The sequence below is a fragment of the Vidua macroura genome, chromosome 3, assembly GCF_024509145.1.
Source record: "Vidua macroura isolate BioBank_ID:100142 chromosome 3, ASM2450914v1, whole genome shotgun sequence".
Lineage (NCBI taxonomy): Eukaryota > Metazoa > Chordata > Aves > Passeriformes > Viduidae > Vidua > Vidua macroura.
The window spans coordinates 24,020,550-24,042,498 of NC_071573.1; the positions used below are offsets into that span (position 1 = coordinate 24,020,550).

At 37.6% G+C, this 21,949-nt stretch overlaps 1 protein-coding gene across 3 annotated transcripts in view; it reads left to right on the top strand.

Annotated features, from left to right (window-relative positions):
- GPATCH2 (G-patch domain containing 2) overlaps positions 1–12,550 on the top strand; it is a 120,527-nt gene extending 107,977 nt beyond the window's left edge. Inside the window, exons 10-11 of one of the 3 annotated variants that reach the window (XR_008436482.1) lie at positions 8,835–9,270; positions 10,508–12,550. Coding sequence is in view for 1 of the 3 variants with exons in the window: in XM_053974349.1 (XP_053830324.1) it covers positions 8,835–9,004 (170 nt within the window). In the remaining 2 variants the exon portion in view is untranslated. Of the gene's footprint in view, positions 1–8,834 lie in introns of all 3 variants that reach the window. The other 2 variants (XR_008436481.1, XM_053974349.1) reach the window with 2 other exon arrangements.
- Positions 12,551–21,949: the final 9,399 nt, after the last annotated feature.

Here is a 21,949-nt window from a genome sequence, read left to right on the forward strand (position 1 = left end):
AGTAGGTGCTACAGAATTTTAGATACCATACACTGAATATGTATTTATCCCAGTTCCTTTCTAATTGACTCTTCTGTACAAGATTTTTTGTTTTTATCATCTCCTGCTGAATCCCTGAGATATTTTAATTTTTTTTTTAACAAACCTCTAAGTCTTATATGTTGGGGAAAAAATCACCAAATTCTGTTTCACATCTCATATTTGTATGCTTTGTAAGTAGTCATTTATTTCTATTTCAAAACAATCTTTTTACTCTGATGTTGCATAGTGTGATTTACATTTTGGAGCAGTGTTAAAAACCTGCAAAAACCACCTATAAGAAGAGAAAGCTGTTTTTTATTTAAAATCTAGAAAATGTTTTTATAAAATAGATAAATGACTATGCATGTAATGAGCACTTTAATACTGCCTTTTGCAAAAACAGATTTCAGATGTCATATTCTTTATCTAGTTGCCATGTTGCATGCACATGCTACACTTCAGGCTGGTCCTGATTGAAATGACCAAGTTAAAAGTCTCATTTTAAAGAATGTGTTTTAATGAAAAATATGACAGTTTCTTAATTACAGCAGAAATACTGAGCACTGCTATAATGCCATCATGACTCACTTTAACAAGGTAATCAAAAGGGTACATGTTTTCATTCCTTTTTAAAAATTGCCAACGGAACAGCTAAGCAAACTATTTTGCTGATGCTTAATATGTCAGTGATTAAAAATCAGACCTGAATATCTGCAGAACCAAAATAATGATTTGAAAAAGATTGTGATTACAGTGTGATAACAGCGGTGGCTGAGGCTGAGTTTGTGGTGAAGGTCAACTTAGTGCAATAGTTTCAGGGGAAAGGTAAACTTTGGGGTACTTTGATGAACTGACTGTAAATTTCCAAAACTCTAGACAATCTATTATAAGCCTACTTTCTTTTAACTTGATTCACTGCTTTTCTGTCTACCAAATATACAACTCTATAGGCAGAAATCCCTTGTCACAGGGCAATGCAACACTGGCGTGTTGCGAATCCTTTCCCTTATTGCCTTGCACCATTTCTTAGCCGTGGTCTGCCAAAGTCCTTCCTGGCACTTCATGCCTGCTTGGTTGTCCAGCCCATGGACTCTCATTTTTCTTTGGTTGGTATCTAACATGCCAGCAAGTTAAATGTTAGGGACTTCTTTCTGTTTCTTTGTTTCTTCTACCATATTGTCTCACCAAACTAGAAGTTAAAAGATTGCAGAGTGCCATCCGGTATTGGAAGCTGCAGTCCCTTCAGACCAAAAGACTTTGTGTTGAGCTTGAGGTGGCTGGTCCAGGCAAGGCATCTTACATACAAGCACCAGAGTTCAGAAAGTTCAGTAAACTTCAGAAGACCTGCAATTCAACCAGGACAAGCTTATCCTGGAAAATTGCTGATGGGTTTCTTGTGATCTAGAGAGAAGGCAATATTCTACAGGCTGTACACACAGCCACTATAAAGTCAAGAAGAAACATTCAGATTGATAGAGGATGACTGTACCTATCTTTTCTAAGTGCTGTTGTCTTCTGAAATGTAGAAGCTTCAAAAATAATTCCCTGAATTACTCTGGGAACCTTTCCTAAGATAGCTGTTTCTGCTTAAGGAAACCATTCAAATTGCCTCTACTGGGAGCTGAACTTCATGGTCCTTTTGGGTGCCTTCCAACTTAAGGTGTTCTGTGATTCTATGGATTTTTTGGCTTCACTTTCAAGAACCATAATCCGGCTTACCAGGAATATAACCAATGAGAGCACCCTTAATATAGTGGAAATTTAGGGGGAAAAAAGGCTAAACCAGGCATTATTTTCAAGTTTCAAAGGTATATTTCATTAAACAGTTGTACAGTTTGCTTTGAGTGAAACGGATGTCAGTAGGGAGATTCATCCTCTAGGGCAGTTATGTGCTCTGCAAGTTCTGCACATTCTCTGCCAGACATCATATTAAAGTCGTTCCCCACAGAGAGGAGCTACCTCCCTTTTATGTGCAGTTTGTTAGAACCATCACCTTCCTCAGATGGGCAAATGGATGTCCTGTAGTTTTCCTAGAACTCAACCAATAAAAGAAGTGCCTGATATTTCTGTCAGTCAGTTTTAGATTGGTAATTGCAAAGGATTTTTGTTAAAACACAAATGGTTTGGCAGTTAAAATGTGTCGTTTTTCCTTAAGTCAGCATAACTTCTTATCCCAGCTCTCCACACCAACCCCTCAGTTGCTGGTGACCAGTTTTTCTTTCTCCTGAGGGAATAGGAAGCACTGCTGCAAACAGTCCCTGGTAGAGATTATGCAAAACCCACTTTTCTTAAAGGTTTTTCAATATATGATTCACTTTTTGAATAAAGGAGGAGGTCTGTGCATAAACCTGATAGCTTATGCAGAAAGTTGTGACACTTCAGAGGAATAAAAATACCTGTTTACCATGTGAGGAAATAAAATTCATTGATTTCCAGTGCAGGCAAGATTCTGTCTTTTTGTAAAAGCCTTGCAATTGGTGGAAAAGTTCCTAATAAAATCTGTTGTACATACTCTGGATTTCACAAAGAAAATTATTTGCTTTGTATTTCCACTGGGTTTCATGGTAAGGCTGCAAGTCTTTCTGTAAAAATGAGGGAATGCTTATCAGATGGGATTAGTTTTGCTGAATTTGGGGGTTTAAACAGAACTTTGGAATGTCTCCCAGTGAGAATGCTTCTTGCAAGGTGCCATCCAGTGACAGTGTTTCTGTCATCAAAGACAAGGTGTAAAAGACCTTCTTTGGACTGAAGTGAAAAGACAGTCTTGGATATTCAAGAGATTTCCTTTACTGAGGGATAAACGGCAATCTAAAAATACCAACTCTTCCAACCAATTTTATAGCAACAAAGACTGAACGGGCATGAAGTTTTACTCCACACACAGCGTAATCCAAGAAAGAATGGAAGGACAAGGAGCACCTGCAAATCCAATTCCAAGTGATCTGTGTTTCTGGATAACCTGTTATACCTAAAATTCAGTGTTGCAATCTTAATTGGTGTGTGAATTTATGTTTATATATTCAGGAGAGTTGAAAATAGATTTAAATCTAGAGTCTATGCTTCAAGATAGGGTATGTTTACCCAGGCCACATTTAATACCTCTTGAGATGGAGTAGCAGGAATGAAACTATGGCAGTGGAGACATCAACAAAACTTGGCTGTGGATACGGGATAAATACAGAGGTGTCCAGCACCTGCTGAAGTCATAGCTATGTCCTCTCTGCTAGTCTTATCTCTCTGTTAGTTAGAATAAAATTCAATGCAAGCAGACTTACCTGAACATAATTCTAAAGTTATTCTTTAGATAGTCTCAGCTCAGTGTGAGGGATGTGTTAAAGTCTGGTAAAATAAAGCAGTCTCAAATATTAGCTAAATAATTTTCATAGCATTCTCATAGCTGAGTTGTTTTAGTTTCGGTTTGGTGGTTTTTTTTAGTAGATACACAGCCATATGTACTGAATTTTGGAAATCACTGCAGGTGCTGAGTTTTAAAATCACTGTGCATCTGGTGGCTGTGCTTCTGAAGCTGTGTCTGTGCAATTACCCAAAACAATTTTAAGAACATAAACATCTAGGCAGTCTGATTCCCATTTTGCTAGTTAGAGAGCTGGCTTATAAAGAAAGACTACAGCAATGTATTATTCTGATTGGTTTCCTTGTGTATCAGGATCAGTCCCTACTCTTCTGAGCTCATCTGTCTGGTGAAGAGTCAGAAAAGAAAAAGAATAGATGAAATATTAAATGCTTTCAGAAAATGAGGGGGAAAGTGCATCAGCTTTTAAAGAGAATCAGCATGTATCATTTCTGCTTCCATTGGCTGTTTATCCAACATCAATACAACACTTTAGGAGCCAAATTACTAAACAAGCTGCCAATTAGGCTTGCAGTCAGCTGGATAGATTAGTGGCTAAGAGAGGCAGATACAAGATTTTCATCTCTTGAGCCAATTACGCAAGTGAATTACCATCCACAATGCTCCTTGGAAGATTTGAGGTAGAAAGACTGACTCTGCTGTGATAGACATAAGTGAGATCCAGGGTAGGGGGTAAGGGTTAGCAGGCCATGTATTGCAGAAATTACCCAAGCAAAAAGAGATCCTTCTAGGAAAGGATTTAAAGGATTTAAGGCTGCTGGGAGCGATAGAAGAGGAAATAATAGTTGTCGTATGCTCTGCGAAGGCATTGCTGTTCTGCTCACAAGTCTTAATCATACAAAAGAAAGATGAAAGGGCAAGACTATATTTATGTACAGTGTCATTTTCTCAGAACTGTTTAAAACCCCGTTTTCTTAACATCAGAAATAGTGCAGTGGCCAGAGATGAAATTACTTCACTATGCTTTCATTTGTTTTTTACAGCTTGGGGGGGTTGAGAGAAAAAAAAAGAAACACCACAAAAAGCCCACACATTTTCTTAAATAAGGGTTATCTGAGAATTTGATCCTAGCTGTATTCTGGTTTTATTCAGCCCAATATAAGCCAAACATGCTTGATGTTAGTCTTATCCAGCAATTGGACCATACAAATAAATATTGTGACAATTGTGGTTTATGAGGTCACAGCTCCTTTATTATTCTGTAATAAACAATAACTTCATTGTTGAGCTTTGAATTTGTAGAAGCATTTTGCAAATAAAATGGGTCTGTCAGATCAAAACTTCATAGGCTCATTTGTTTCCTGCTGGCAATGTTGTACACTGGTGTAACATTGTTCCTTAAATATGAAGCAAATTTAAAAGCTGAACTTTTGCAAGCTGCTGTATCCAAAAATGATTAAACAGATGTGAAGCCTGCAGCAGCATTAGACCTCTGATCTGATTTTAGCTTACAGATGGAATTAAATTAATTCATGGCAATCACTGTAAAATCAAGGGTATGACACTGAATGCTAGTGTACTGTTTAACCAGGACATACCTGTCTCAACAGCTGTTAAGAAAAAATTACATACCTTTATTTTTCACTGAAACCTGCCTTTAATGCCATCATAAGTATCATACCAAAATTAAAGAAATGTGTTGAGTTTTTTTGCTTTCCACTTCCCAGTTTTGTCCCTTACTACTCACACATTTCATATTCCATGTATGTAAGGTCATATGCATGAAAATGTAGACCTTGAAGTGTGTGTATTCATATAGACAAAGATTTTAGAATTGCTCTTTTTTCTTTCAGCTGGCAGTATTGCAGGGAGAAGGAACATAAACTGAGGGTATTTTACAGTGCTGTCTTTTCAAACAAGTTACTATACCTTAATGTTTGCTCCTCCCTCATATAATGGCATCCACTTCTACATGCAGACTACTCATCTGGTAGGTCAGGAACCAATTGTTAGGGTTGCTACAAACATTTTCAGTCTGTAGAAAAAGGTGTACTGCACAGGAGATTTCTACAAATTATTAGTGTAAGACATCCTTGTAGCTCCTGGAAACCTCATACAGCAATAAAATTAGAAAAATATACCCCTACTTTTTTCCTTTTTTTTTTCTTTTTTTTTTTTTCTTTTTTTTTTTTTTTTAATCTGATTCTGCATAGTTATTTTTTGTGGGACAGCACAATGGATTGGTTTTGCTCTTGCTCCTGGGTGGGTCAAGATTGAACATGTCCCAGAGGTAGCACAGCCCTTCTCAAGGCCATGTGCTTGGACCGTTCTCTTTAACAGGCCCTACTGGCTAGTCCAAGAAGTGCCATAGGCATGAATTAAAAACTGAACTTGAAGATGAATATTGCAAGGACAATTACTGCTTTTAATTAGAAAATAAAAGCCCAAAGCACAGGAATGGGGGTCAGGGGAATAGCACATAGAATAGCATGATTTTTAAGAGCTCTCTCCCATCATGCAGTCTATCAGCAATGCAAATGTTGGGATTTTTTCCAACCTGCTGATTACACATGAAATGGAGGAAGAGGGCCATACCACTATCCATATTTTTTGGATTCAAGTAAAATATATTGCATTACAGATAATTTTTTCAAGTGATGGGTGAAAAATTGCAGAAATATTAAGGCAGGCATAGATAGTATTCAAAAAAGAATGAACTATACTGCAATAGATTGGCCAGGGTATATTGAATATTTTTCACAAATCAAATAAAAGCAATCTGTATTCACCTCATTTATGAGAAGGAGTAATTAGTCAATTAGTAATATAGGCAAGATGGGTGGGGTTTTGCTTTTGCTTTTGCTTTATTCTCACTGCAATACAAAGCCTTCAAATACATTATCCTTTGGACAGTGTATGTTGTTTGATTGTTTTCCCAAAAGTGGGTTGTGAAATCAAGTTTATGGTGGCTTCTCTTTTCTTTCTTTTTCTTTTTTCTCCTTTTTATTTTTTTTAATCTCATGATATTCAAGAGTAAAATAGGACTCTTAAGAAGAGCTTGTGTTTTAATAGGAGATATAAAAGTATGTACAGTGGAGGGGAAAACAGTTACCATATACACATTCTAGCAGTACTTATATGTCTTTAAAAACAAATTATTCCAATTATCCTGTCATGGAAAAGCAATATTGAATTGCTTCAAAAGGTATCAAAAATAGAAGCACCAGTTGACTAAATAACATGTCAAGGTACAGCGTGTTCTTTCATATATCTTCTTTGTGAGGTTCCTCTGGCTGTCTCAGGAATTGAAAAACATGTAGAAAGGTACATCTGCTACAGGAAGAGCTCTGTGGGTTTTTCCCCTGAATAGGCTAAAACAAAAAAGCTGTTTACGTTGTCTCAGGCTATACCTTGCATACTGTTCCAGCAGCATTACTGTCTCTGCCTAGGCAGCATTATGAATGGTTTCATGTTTCCAGTTTTTAGGTGTCATAAAATACACTCTTGTGCTTGCTCTTTCCTGCTTGGCAGGTCTGTTGGAAACTCTCTTCCCCTTGAAGTTTTCCCTTAATTGTTCCACAAACATTTACTGGAATGATTCTTCATTTTTTTGCCATCATTTTTTGCAAAAAGTGGACCAAAGCACAGTTCCAGGGTCTTACCTGTGAGTACCAGAACTTTTGCTGAACAGTACCCTTTCTTCTTTCCTTTTTTTTTTTTTTTTTTTTTTTTTTTTTTTGTGGAGCTAGAAAGTATAACTGGGAAGGTTACAAAGCCTGTGTTGTGTATGCCAGGCAGTGCCAGGGACTCATTTGTATGAAAATTGTCTCTGCCTGTGGGGGCTTGAAAAGAAAGGAAGTTTTGGACATTGAATTTTGTGCTGGTCAGTTCAAGAGGAACCCTCTCAGGGACTGTAGGCTGCTGACTTAAAAGCCTTTATTTTAAGCCTAGCATTAAGCATAGCTTCAAACCAGTATTAAAGGATGCCTTCCCTCAATGCACTCCTTTTTTTCCTTTGACTCAGGAACTGAGATGCTAGGAAGCAGTCTGCCTTTCATGTAGCCAGTGTTTTACTGAATATGGACAGATCTATAGTGGATAATGCTGGAGTACTGTAAATTCATCATCACAATCATGAGGTTTTTAATGTGCACCTCTCATTTTGAATTTGTGTCTGTGTATGCAGTTTCCACTGTGGGACCTTGCTTTTTGTGTGTGATAAATTAGGCTTTTTAGAAGCTCATGTTCAACTTTTTTGTGTTCTTGTTGAGTAAGTTAATATAATGATAAATCAGCTGCTTGTCAATGGTAAATTCTTGGCTAAAGATATTATAGTCTCCAAGAACTCAAAATCACAGGCTTCTACTACAGTATTTTTCAAAAAGTAACATGCAGAATAAATAGGTAGAAAATCAAACAGATAGTTTTGAAGCTGGGCACATTGAGGGTTTTTTTATTTTGTTGTTGGGGCAGGGTGATGTTGAATAATGCTGAAAACAAAATCCAGCTGTCTACGTGCAACTGCTTGTGTTCAAAACATTCAGCCCTTTTTAAAACTGTTTGTAGGGTGGAAGTTGACAAATTTTAATACAGATTCTTGAAATAAATATCCCTTGTGCAAGATACTTATATTTAGAAGGCTTATCCATACATTGTCTCTGAACTCTGGCTTGGGGAGTCTAGTTGATGAAGGGAAAAAAAACAGCTTTGTTATTTTGACTTCACTATTTTTTGTTTTTTTAAATGATGCATTCATGGGGAAAAGAAACCCTTTTGTATAAAAAAATTAATCTGTTATGCTAATGAATATATACTAACACTTGCAATGCTGGTGCTCTTTTCTGTGGTACATATGCAGCCTTTCTCAAAAGTCTCAATAGTAAGGAGAAGAGAGTGTAAACAAGTAAAATTGAAAACACCACAAGTAACCTTAGATATATCAAATTTCATAATGTTCAATAAAAGAGAAAGTGAGTAGAGGTATAGCTGAATTTCAGAGTGGTTGACCACCTGTCTGTACTGTTTCTGTAAGAGCTATAATTGTTTAATCAGAACATTTTTATTTGGTTTCTTGAGGGAAATCATTGATAAATATTACTAAGAATAGAGTGATGGTCATGTTACTATGATGTGTCTCTTCCTAATAACTGCAGAGGACTAGAACTTCATGTGGTCTTGACAATGTACTGGTAGACATCTGCAGATGATTTATATTCTTTAAGGCTGATGTGAAATCCACCGTATTGGAATATAATATGATACTGTTTGTCATATGTAAAAACAGAATGAATTTTCAAAAGCATTAAAAATAAAAGCATTAGACTGTATTATTTAGAATCATATGCAGTCAAGAGGTCAACATGTGCAAAGACAGCCTGTTCTAGAAACCTGTTAGATGAATTAGGAGAATAAGAAGGTTTAAAGCTTTACGGGAGATTATCCTGCTCTTCTCCACATGGCAGGCAGTGCTGATTAATGCTGTGTATTTCTTTAATCTCAGGGTTTGTAGGTGAAAACACCCAACCAATCCCAGAAAACAACATTGGAAACAGAATGCTTCAGAATATGGGCTGGACCCCAGGCACGGGTCTCGGACCAGACGGCAAAGGGATAGCAGAGCCCATACGAGCCATCCAGAGACCCAAAGGACTTGGACTTGGATTTAGCTGACAGAGATAAAAATAAAGCTCAAAAGTAATTTAAAAAGAAAAAAAAAAAGAAAGAAAGAAAAAGGAAAAAATGGCAAACGTTATTTGTTGTGATTGGCAAATCCAGTTTTTCTTCTCTCAAAGATGGCTGAAGTCAACGAGCTTCTCACAAGCTCCACCAGCTGCAAGGTACAGCGCCGCAGTGACAGAACCAGCATTCGAGTCTAACTTCATAATGGTGCTAAAATGTACAAAAACTTCTACTTTTTTATTTTCTGTGGTCTTAAGGTTTGTATTAAGCATAAAATTCAGTATGCACACTTTTTTTTTTAAAGCTTCTGACATAGCAGGTTTTAGTACATAAGTACATTTTGTTTTGTAGGTATAATTTCATCTCAAGAGCCTTGATAAGATTTGTTGAGGAAAATGGAACTTTTTACAGCTATTGTGGCTTCCCTCTTTTCAGGCAAAGTTTCCAAACCTGGTATTTATAGTGTTTAACAATATTTGAGTATAAGCTGTCATTATGGCCATAATACGTACATGCTTCCCACTGGAAGGTGATATGGTACGCAGTTTTGTATAAGAGCATGAAAAACAGCTTTGTTTTCATAGGAATCCCATTCCAACACCATTTTCTGGCAATGTATTACTGTCTTCCACATTCAAGCTGAAAAGTAATGCTTTTATACTTGTTTTTATGTTTACAAAATTATCTTTCCTCAGCAAATATTTTACAAAGTTAAAGTTTACTCTAAGTTTGGCTTTCCCTTCATATTAATAATCCTCAGTATTGCCACATTTAAGAATAGTTTGAGCTTTGAAACAGGAAATTGTATTGTAGGGATGACTGTGGTTCAGTGTTTATTCAGGGGTTTGACACATTTTAAACAATGCAGTGTTCAACATGGTGTTAATGTTTGGTTTGTGACTGAGCTGTTGCCAATGAGCCAGAACCTTTAAGGATCATGAACAGAAAAAGGGCAAGGAGAAGCAGGATTAGGATGGAGGAAAGGAAGGAAAAAGATACTTTGATGGCATCTCACAAATCTAAGCTAGCAATTTAAAATCAAGAGGGATCATTAAGTGTTTTAATCAGTATCCTAATGTATCTAATGTCAGCAGAAGCAATTTCATTAAGCACCAACCAATCAAGCTCCTAGGGTACTTATTAGACTGCAGGATAAAACAAATTCCACTTTAAAATTAAATGATAGGGCTGAAGGAAACTGTTTTTCAGATGGACTAAGGAGAAAATCATGCCCCTCTCACCACGCATGCTTCTAGTAGCTGGCAATATTTACCCTCACTGCAGAGGGAACAGGATTTGATTCTCCAGTCTTTTTTTTTCTTCAAGAGGAGGATCTCCCTTCCACAGCTCCCAAGCTGCAGACAAAAAATACTTAGTTCCAGATGCTTGCAAAGATATTTCTTTAGGATAAAAAGAGCACAGCTTTGTTCATGTGACTGTGAAATGTTGTGATTAATTTTAAGACGTGTTTTATTTCTTTCCTTTTTCTCTCAGCTTCACCCATTTTTCCAGGAAAATAGTAGCAGGAAGAGGAAAACCAGCAGCATTATAGAATTAAATTTGCTTAGAAGAAATGTTCATAGTTTCCAGTGTGGTTACTGTCAGTTTGGGGACGTTGTCTCAGCATACCGCCATAGCGTAGAGATTACAGATTAGTACCTGATGTTGTTTTTATGATAGTTAAATGCACATGTTCTCCGAGTTTCAGGAAGGCTATTTATTGCTGTTTAAATACTTTATATGATTGTGTGGTTTTGCTTTTTAAAATTATAAGAAATTTTAAACAGAATTGGGATTTTTACAGCAACACATACTTTTTATTGTAAGGTTTTGGGGTATAGCATAATGTGAGAGTGCCACTTCAAATATCTCTTGCACAACTGAACTTGGTTAAATACATTCCATATCCAAAGAATTTCAAGGCCACATAGTTGCAAAGGGCCAAGCGTGTGGAATTCTGCAGCTGGCAGAGGTGCCCACTTGTATGTTATTCCAAATAATGCATTTCTGTGGCCTGCACCTGTTCTGTCAGTGCCATGTGCTTCTGAGGGCAAGTGAACTCTGACAACCTCTTTGTTTTGTTCACTGCAATCAGAAATCCCTTAAAATCATTTTCAACATGTGAATTGCAAAAGTGAATCTTTTAAGATCTGTTTCTTGTAGCTCTATCTGCAAAACTGTAAAGGAATACTCAGTCTGTTAAAATTCTACTGTTTTGCTTTAGCTCCAACACCTGCATGTCTTGGATTGGAAGTATGGCACCTATAACACTTCTCTGAAGTATTTCTGTGCAATTTACCATAGCAGTAGTTTCTCAAGAAATAAGTGTAGAGCCCCAAAAGTACTTGAAAGTGTTTCCTGGTTTTAAAATGTAAGAGGGAAATAATGCATACATGTTGCAGAAAAACATCTTTAGGTCATTCAATTCTTTTTTCATGCATTCCTACATATTCAGTGAAGCAGCCAGCCTAGTAGACAGTCATAATGGAAGAACTATATAATCAGATTGAAAATCTTAAAATTTTCTGTTCTAAATCAGCCTTTTAGTGAGAATCTGTTAGTCATTAAGATTAGTTAAACTGGTTTTGATATAGAGATAGATACACTTTGTGTTTCACAGGTATTATCAATAGATGCCACAGCTGACAGTACACTTTATCTGTTAGAAGCTGTAGAACAAAGTGATTTATTGAAATATTTTCATGTAGTGTTTTTATATATTTTTTGTGCAGTAAAATTCCCATTCTGGCTCACACTATGATTTCATTTTCATTTTTTCACTTGTCACTGGAGTGGTTTTAAAGATACTCCAGCAGTGTGATTTTGCACAGTTAAAGCTAGTGTTTAGAAACAAAACAAAAATTAATTATAGGTTTTTTTTTTTCCTTTTTTAAGCCGTTGCAATGTTATTTGGCTTTGAAACAGGTCAAAATCCCTGGATTTACTGTTTGTTTTCTTCAGATCTTTCCTATGTCTAACCTTCAATCATACTATGGTACTTGCTATAAAGCTGCACACATTATTTTAAAATACAAGTTTTTTCAGATGATAATTCTTTATGCCTGTGACACTGATTTTTTTTTTTGCCTACATAAATAAATATGGGATCATCTTGTATCTACAAGTTGTCATCCATCACTTGCCAGATTCTTTCCATTTAAGTATTTGAATCAGTAGCTCAGCTGTTACCATGATATTCTTCCTCTAAAGAATGTTTAGTGAAGAGACGTTGCCTATTATCAGCACTGCGTTTTGCTACATGTTCCATGGTGTCTCAAAGTTCTGTGAATTGAGCCATTAACTTGTTAATAAAAGAAACCCATGAGCAGTATCTTATTTCTAAATAAATATTTGTTGAAGTCAGAGAAGCATTATCAATATGCTTGTTTTAACAAGTTTGTCCCTGCATTTGTCTTTCTGCAATTAGGTCAATAATGGGTGTAGAACAGCAGTAAATAGCTAAATAATATGTATAGAATGTTTTGCTTTAACAACACAAATGCAAGATGAAATAAAATAAATAGACTCAATTCTTCACGGGCTTTGTATGTTCTTTTCTTTAAAGTACCCTTTCCAGTAGTGTTGTTATTGCACAGGTGAGTACAAAAACGTGCTGTTTCTGGAAATATAATTGAAGTGGCTAATATCATGTACCAAGCAAATGCATACTATGTTAAGCTATTACACTGCCTTTTATGTACCTTTTTATTAGTACTTCTTTGCTATATTATTATTATTCTGCTGAAGATGTTACACCACGATATCAGGAAATGCCTAGTTTAAGATGTTTGCAGTACTTTTGTTATCATATTCTTCTAAGACTTCTAAGTACAAGTTCCCTTCACTCCTTAGGTATGTGTATACTTTGATAACCATGACAGGGCCTTGTGCTTTCTCTTCAAACAGTTCTCCAGAATTGTTCCTCCAAGGAAAACTCACACAACCTTTGTTTTATTTTCCTGCTCCCCTGCTCCCAGGGCACTTTCAGTCAAGGCATATCAGAAATGGGAATCCCTCCCCTATTACTCTTAGTCAAAAAACTTTCTAATTAGACTTCCATCCCTAGCAGAGTTTTCAGGAGCAGTGGGGTAGCTGCAAAAGGGTTAGCACATATTTACTTGCAACTGAGCACATTAAGTTGTTTGGGCTTCTTATGATTCTCTTCTGTCCTACAACAAAACAGATATTGGAGCTATTTTGACCATGTTGCTTGTATTTGAATATTCATTCATTCAGTAATAGATTATGTAACCTTGATCTTCCCCACCAATGAGAACTGGTTTTTAACAGCTATGAAAAGTGGTTTAAATTAATATGAGGTATTCCATCTATAGAAAGTTGTTGTTTTGGCCTGTTTATAACATTGCTATGATGAATTTAAGTATTGGGGAGTTTGACTTCTGAAACTCTGAATATAAGTCATTAGCCTCTGAGGTATGTATGTGTTATTGTAAATACATGAGCTTATTGAAATATCATTCAGAATATTTCATTATAGATATGCTCATTTCAGTTGTGCTTTGTCCATAGTGTTGTCTTTTCTTCTTAATGCTTGTTTGTTTTTCTGAAAAACTGCAGCCCTGTATGTGGTTTTAAGTGATAATACTCAGTGTTTCCTCTCTTGAAGCATAATCTCTTGTATGTGCCAGGTAATGCCACTCAAGATTTTCTGTCATTTCTACTCTGCTATTCGACAGAAGTTGCTTATCCAGCCCCTTCCTAGGCCAGTTTCCTGAAGAGCCACCTGTTGCCTTCATCAGTTCTAAGAGATTTTGACACTGAGAACTTGGGATTTCTTTGTCCTTGACTAGGGTGTTGTGTTGGTCCCTCTCCTTCCTGTGGCCCCAAATCAGTGAGAGATTTGTAATACTTTGTGCACCTATCTGCCATTAGCTTCAAAATGTGAACTACTACTTAAGTCTAAAAATAAGCAGCGTGGGAGAATTTGCAGACTGAGGCTGTGACTTTCTTCCTTGTAAATGATACAGGTCCTAAATTTTCCATGGCATCAGAGTTCCCTCAGGTCCCAGCTGCCTGTTTGCAGGATTGTGCTGGCCCATCTTCAGCACTGAGCTCTTCTAGAGCTGCTCTTCAGCTACTGTAATATACAGGTAAGTAATGCCAGTCTGTCTATCCTTTCAGTACCCACAGCAATACATCCCAGCAGTGTGGGGAGTCAGGCTGCCATGTCAGCCTGGAATTTCTTGATTTTGCACAGTTCAAAATAAGTCACAGCAAGTCAGGGTTGTCAGTTTAGTATTTGGGAGGTGATTCTGTGATGGGGTCTCTTTTGTCAATTCAAAAAGGATATAGCAGAAAAGTATGAAGATAATGGAAGGGAACAAAAATCACTTCTGAACCTGTGATAAAGTGAGAAGTTTGAAATGTCTTAAATTTGGGGGCAGATGAGTAAGGGAAGTCATCCATTAGATACACACAGAAAGTAAACGTTAATGTTCCACGTAATATTTTCTTTAATTTACAAACAAGGTGTCAGTGTTTGGCAAAATAGGCTCAACATTTTGACCCACCACTGAAGAATGCTGGAGGTTTTAATGCCTGAGATAAGTTGAACTTCTCATGCATCTGCTACTTTGAATTCTACAAACTTTCTCTGCCAGTCAGCTTATTCTACACCTGTCCACTCTCAATCTTTCTCCATCTTCTCCTCAAGCTGCTTTATTGTTTGTGCTGGACCTCACATTGCTCCCTGCATATCTATTCCCTTGAGTTTTGTTTTCTTATTTCATGAGGTGTGATTTTTTTGATCCATTTCCTTGGAAGTTGCCTATAATGTTGTTTGAACTTACTATCCTACAAGGTAGATTTGAGTAGTTCAAGGAGATTCTTTGAAGAATCAGCACAAATGGGTTCTAGTTTTTCCTCCCATAAAATGTTTCTACATTTTTTTGATGTCTTTGAAGACTCTACTGCTGTTCACCATTGTTTTCTCTCTTGCACAAACTTGATTGTTTTCTTACAGTATACTGTGGTGGAGGGCACAAGAATTTTTCTGATTGCATTTGCAAGTGTGCAGATTTTCAATTTCGTGCCTTTGGTTTCAGGTCCTCAGAACTGAGTTTGAATTCCACATGTTGCTCGCTTTTTTTCCCAACAATTCCAGGTTATCCAGATGTTCTACCTATTGTGAAGAAAGTGGAGTGTTTATCTAAAATTTTCTAGATGCCAGATTCTCAGTAAATGTGATGCTGGCCCTCACACTTCCCCTAGTATCAAATATGATCTGCAACATGAACTATGCATATGTAAATACAAGATGCAAAAAACTGTTGAATGAGAATTCCAGTGATACTCAGTATGTTAATTTGGATTAAACTCAAAACAGTTCTACTGTCTGGAAGAACAGTTTGCAGATTTCTTTTTTATATGCCCTGATATGCCTTATTGCTGAAATAAGAGATCTTGAGAGTGAACCAGTAATGATTTTAAGGGTTTTCCTAATGTGATGTAAATAATAAGTAACACAATTAACTAGTTGCCTTTATACTCACTGTAGTGTGTAAGCTGATTTATTTTTCATTTTTTGTCAGTGAGCATGTGAATTACAGTTCTCACTAAGTGAATTTAGGCAATTTCTATCCATTGCCCATGAAGATAGGTCAGCTGCTAAACAGTAGCTGTTGCCCAGGAATTTTGCAGAAAAGGGACCTGGATAGGAATGATGCCACTGGCAAAAGTGTTGGAATAGAGAAGACCACCTTTCAACCTCTACGTTGTACTTACCTGCAGCTTTCCCAGTAAGCATCGGGTCTTCCTTAGTAAAGGTTCCCAGAGAAATGGAGTTGGGAATCAGACCTGCAACCTAGAGTCTCAGGATTTGATACCTGTTTTGCTGTTATTCCTAACATTAGAAGTGTTCCTCCCACAGCTGGGTTCCCTCTTAAACATCCAAGGCCGTGAATGGACAGCACTCCAGAAGAGCTGATAGTAGAGGCACTTTGCAGTGGGTAGGGTGTCTCAGGTGCTGATTTCCTTTTGTACTTTCCTTTAATAGAATAAATCCTGAATTTGCACTGTGGTCAGCCAAATCTGTGGCTTCAGAGGAAAAAGATCTTCTTCTTAGAATCAGGGTATTCTCATACGAGATCTACATCTATATTCATCAAAAAAGTAAAACTTTTTTGTGTCACTTGTTTGTTCAGCAAAATCTAGTGGTTTGTGGAATTTTCTAAGAAGCTGCAGCCAAGACACAGTGTATTCCATAGGTTTGTCAGAAACTAAATTACCCCAGTGTTCAGTTCTGGGCTATCAGTCCTTTTCCATAGGCTCAGATACAGTCTCCCTTCTGGAAAATAAAAGAACCTGGAAGCCTTGGCAGTTTGAGGCCCCTGAAACCTTCTGGCTTCAGGCTCTGCAGAGAAGGTTTCCCAAAGTGTCTCCAAACTTGAATGCTCCCCACCACAGAGCAAAGAACTGGAAAACCTGAAATCACCTTGTGGCTTTTGTAGTTTGAGTGTGGGTCAATCATTGGAGGCTGCCCTTACAGCATTTTCCATGCTTCCAGCTCAGGAGGATGTGTTTTGGGAGGCTGGGGAGGCAGGGATGGCCAGGCTTCCTGCTGGGGAGCTGCTGACTGGGCAAGTCTAGAGACTCCAAGTACACAACAAGGAGCACCAGCTCAATAAATTGTGTTTTGTCAACACATTATTGCTCCTCAGCTTCTTTTGGTGTTGTTGGAATGTCCTGTAAAGAAGAGCATCCAAGGCAAATTTCACTTCAGGTTTAAAGGATTGGCATACCTCAGTTCTTGAGAGCATTCTGAGTTAGCAGTAATGCCCTGGTAAATGAACGTAAGTACAGGTTTGGACTTCCCAGAAGGGTCAAATGTGGTGATCGTGGAGTTTGTAGTCACTGTTAGGGGATTTTGTTCCAGCACAGGCTGCCATTTCACCGGCCATCTGAGAGGTTGATGCAGTTCAATGCAGAATTGGTTATAGATGCAGATTTTTAGGCAGTGGTTTGAGAAAGAAATCACTACATTACTTAGATATAATGGCCCATGACAAAAAGGTTGCAAGAGAAGTATTAGCAAGAGAATTATTCTGTTGTGATTTTTGCCACCATCCAGGATAGTGGATCTTTGAATATTTTTGGCCAGACCCACATCCCTTTGCTGTCTTTGGACCTGGTGAATCAAAAAAAGCAAAGCTAAAAAAAAAAAAAAATTGCCTGCATGTGTCTACACGAACGAACATATGCGTATGCATAGAGGTGTAGATCTCTGCAAAGAACAATGCCATACTTACAATAATGGAAACAATGGTTAAATACTGGGCCATTTGGTATGTGGCCACCCCATGAACCTCACAGAAGTGTGAGAAAATCTCTGAAGTTCTGCTGAGCCTGCCTGACTTAGAGGGGGTATGTTGCTTCCACGAAAGTCGATAAATCTGCAATGTATTGTTTCATATTCTGCCTTTATGTAAACCTAGCCAGGTTTTTTAGTTGTCTTCTTCCTAATCAGTGGTAAAGTGCATTTAATAGCTCACTTAAGGTGTCATCCATTACTATGAGTTACTGTTAGAACTAATTAATAGAGCTGAAATTATTTTGTAATGAGAAATTGAAGTATTGCAGTGTTGAAAAAAAATTACCATTCATAGCTAATTAATGTTTAACAATGCAAATAAGCTGATAATTATTTTTCAAGCCATAGAAAAATTCTGTGACATTTTATATACTACCTTTGTGATCTTAATTGTTTCTGAAAAATACCTTTAGAGATAAATAGTCTGAAGAAATTTCCCAGGATAAAAGGCATATTCTGTAGTGCACAATGAATGAAAGCTCTCCACTGGTTCACGTGGGGCTGCATTCAGCAGCGATTTCTCCCTGTAAACACTGATGAAGTGAAGGAAAAATTAAGGGTTCCAAAGTCAGGTGGAAGAGGAAATTATGTGGGGTCTTGGGGAAAACTTCCTGGCTGCTCCAAATCAGTCATTTTTCTCTGGCTGCTGTAGTACCATAAATGTGGCCCCAGTGAGCTGAGATCTTTTGGATCCTTCATGAGAGAAGATGGTAAGAAGTGAACACAAAATTCACAACTGTTTTTAGGTCATATATGTGTTAACGGAATGCAGAAACAAAACAGAAAACTGAGTCTGACTTTTTGTGGCATGTGAGATCACAGTCCCCCAGAAATCTAGATATTTGTTCTTCCCAAATTTCATCACTTACAATGCTGCTTGAAGCAGGAGTTTTCAAAGGAAATACTGAATTCTCAGTGTCCTTTTAGGTGCCCAGCCTGGTGCCACAGGCATTGCCTGCTGATCAGGCAAGAGCCACTGCAGGCTCAAAGTTTTGTTCCATTCTGTGGCACTTTTCACAGTCCAAGGCACCATTAAAATCTCTTCTGTGGTGGCACAAGTGGCCACTCTTGTGACTGCTAATCTTGATAAATGAAATATACTCTTACTGCGCCCTGATTTTTATCCTAACTTTGTAAACTTTACTGTATTTTAGTATGTCAGTTTAATGCAACAAAAACTTTTTTATCATAAGTTTTCCTGAAAGTGTTCAGGTTTTGGTGGTGGGTTTTTTTGGAGTCAGCTGGCAATAAATACTATTTTATTTAGCAGGTAATATATAATCATCTGGCAAGTGAATTGCAGAGGGTCCTGACTGTGTCCTACTAAACACACACACGTTATACACCTGGTATTTTTCAGTGTAACCCAATTTCTCTTCAGCAGGACGGTAGCACCAGTTGCCAAGGGTGTGGTCTACTCTTGCTAATTTTTTACCTTTTTCTCTATACATTAGAGTTGCCTTCTGCCTTCAAGTTGTCAAACAGCATAAATCATCCAGATTTACTCTCACTGTCACAGAAGAGCATTCCTTGACAGTTTTTAAATTTTCCAGCAGAACACAGGGTGATTTTTGTCATCCTGCTCTCAGATGCTTGTTCTTCCCCCATTGCGAACTCTTTCTTCAGGACTGTCTACCACTGCTTTTTTAATGTTGAACTGGTATCAACCCATCTTCCTTAGAAATGGATTTCAATTTTTGTGTTGGTTTAGACCTCAGATAAGGCCTTGTGGTCATGCCCTGTATAATCTGGAAATTTCCTGTAATACCAGATGTATTGTTGAAAGCCACCATTTCTGTTTGTGTATTATCCTGCAAAAGTTTTATCTGGAAAACATCACCCAGTTGTATCTGGTTTCCCTGTGCCAGAGGAAAGGGAAAAGAATGGTGAAGGTAATGTTTTATTTTATTAGTTTTTGTTTAATTATTTTAAATTGAAATTATTGATTGATGAAAGACAAGTTCTGAGTCAAGACTTCCAAAAGTTTAGTGTTGAAAGAATTAAGCCTGTGAACCATGGTTTGGCATGTGAGTCATGTAACCTCTTAAAACGGGGGAAATGCTGGTAGGCCAGCAGCAGATTACTGTGCCAAGGTTTTCCTGCCATCAGAAATGTTTGGAACAGCACTCGATGATGTTGTCATCATTCTGTTTGCTGATTTAGTGATTAAAATACTAAATTCATTCCATAGGTAAGCCTGTCTTTGGACAGTATTTTATACAAGTTCATGTTAAATGTTTAATAAATGATGTGGTTGAAGGGTGTGACTTTCAGGATGTGTTGCCAACTTTGATTCATGTTATTATGAGGTCCTTCCTGGGTGGTTTCCATATCCATTTTGAGTCATCCCACCTCCTGCTTTTTGTTCCCTCCAGGACCAAGCACAGGCTTGTTGGCCACCTTTGATAGTCATTTTCTCTGCTTCGCTCAGAACAGTTATTAAGGATAGTTTGAGCACCTCTTGGTGTAAAATTTTTGGGTACTTCACAATTAAACATTCTTTCATATTTTAATAGATATTTGAGAAATGTAGCATGAGAAGTAATGCTTTCAGCAGATTTATTCTCATCAGTCTCTTTTTGTGTTTATCATCTTGCAATGATGGTGTCTGAAAACCTCCCCCCATGTGTTACAGAGCAGTAAAGCAATTTAGAGAGGAAGGCTTTCAGGGCAGTTCGTAGCTGAAGTAGACAAATCTTTGCAACGTGCACCTCTATTGCAGCCATAGGATATCAAATGTCTTAAGGTGTGGGCTTAATTGCCGCAGCTCAGAGTGCACACCACAGGGCCTGATGCTTTCAAACGCTTTAAGTTCTGAAGACCTCGATAAAAAAGGTGGGGGAAGGCTGAGAAGCTTTCCTGTAGTGGCTCTCACACCGCTTGTGTTTCTCCATCACGCCCGTTAACAACTACACGAGAGAAACAAGCAGCAAATTTTTTTTTTTTCCACTCTGCAAGTAATTGTCTGCACAGCAGTGACAGATGTGCAATATAGCAGCTTCTTCAGGAAAAAATTAACAGTTTGTCCAGCATGTCAGCTCGCTCTTTTTAGTGCTTCGGAGGTCTTGGCCCCATTATGGATGATTTAGAAATTGAGGCAAGCTAAGACCAGCTGCCTGGGTTGAAAGCCTTAGTTAGTAGCCCTCATCTGCATTCCAGTATTCACTTACATCTAGAAATTGGTAGGGCCCCTCTGGCCACAAGATGAGTATGGGCTGACAATGCCTTGATTTGTTGAGAGAGAGAATAAATGGGTTTTTCAGAAGATGAGGAAATATCACCATTACTGGCCAATTTACAGCATTTTATCTGTTCTTCAAACATGTCACTTTTGTTATTGTTGCATGGTAATTACATAGTGAAACGGAAAGAAAACAAATTCTGGTTACATATTCAGATGGATTGCAAAATCATATAATCCTGATAAATGCCCATTTATGATACACATGGATGAAAGGTTCATTTTAATTTTGAATAGCTAGCACAGCCATAAATAGGATATAGGATTAGATCCCACAGAATCTGATTACCTAAAAGCAAATAGTATTTTTCTTCACTTTTTTCATAACCAGGAAATTCAGTGTGTGCAGGGTATTTAAATAAGCAGGTTTTCCACTAAAATATTTGAAGTATATACTTCAATAATTTCTATATTTTAAATATAATAATTTAGGACTATTCAGCTAAGTCTTTTCTGAAGTACTTGCTTGTAAAAAGACATCAACCCACCAATACTGCTGAGAAAGATATCTCACAGCTGTGCCCTGTTGCACGCTGTACATTTATGACAAATAGAAGCAGCTTTGCTTCTCAGGTATCAAGTGCAACAAAGCAAATGATGGTCAGTATTGGGTATTTATGGGGAATGGCAACTGTTAGACCTAATTGTTTTAAACAAAGTTTCCAGGCAGATCATGAATTTTAAAAAGCAAGTTTTGACAAAACACCAGGCAGCTGCAATTTTGGCAGTGGCTTTTACACTTGAAATAAAATACTGGAAGCTCCATTTTCCCCAATGGACAGGCACAAGGAAAGGAGTGGTGTGAAAATACATACAAAGATTAGCAGAAATCTGTGCAGTTGGTTCCTGATCATTAAAGAATCTGCTTTGTGACTTTATCTGCTTCATACGTCATTGGTGTCCAAATTATCTTCATGAGGTGACATTTTGTTTTCCCAACTTTAGGGAGAGTTTGTTACTGCTGCAAGAGTAGGGATGGCAGGTAAGTTCTTACTGAACCCCCTGCCCATGAAAGACATCTCTGTCCCTGAAGAGAAGCCAAACTCTGGGCATCCTGACAGACATGGCACAGGCTGCCTGAGCCACCCAAAGTGACCATCCTTGCAGGAATGGCTACTACAGCTTGCAAGTGCTTCCAAGAGAAGAAAGATTTGAAAGCTTCAGGTTTGGACATGTCTAAGTACAGTGCTATATAGTGCCAGGCCAGCCTTCATGTTAGAGGTTATGTTCTGCAGCAGAGAGTTAATGAAGTTGGTTAATCAAAAGGAATATAATTAGGCCCCTACTAAATGTTTACATGTAGCAAAGTCTAGCCAGAATTTTTTTCAGCTCTTTTTATTCAAATACATCAGAAGTGTAAGTAGGT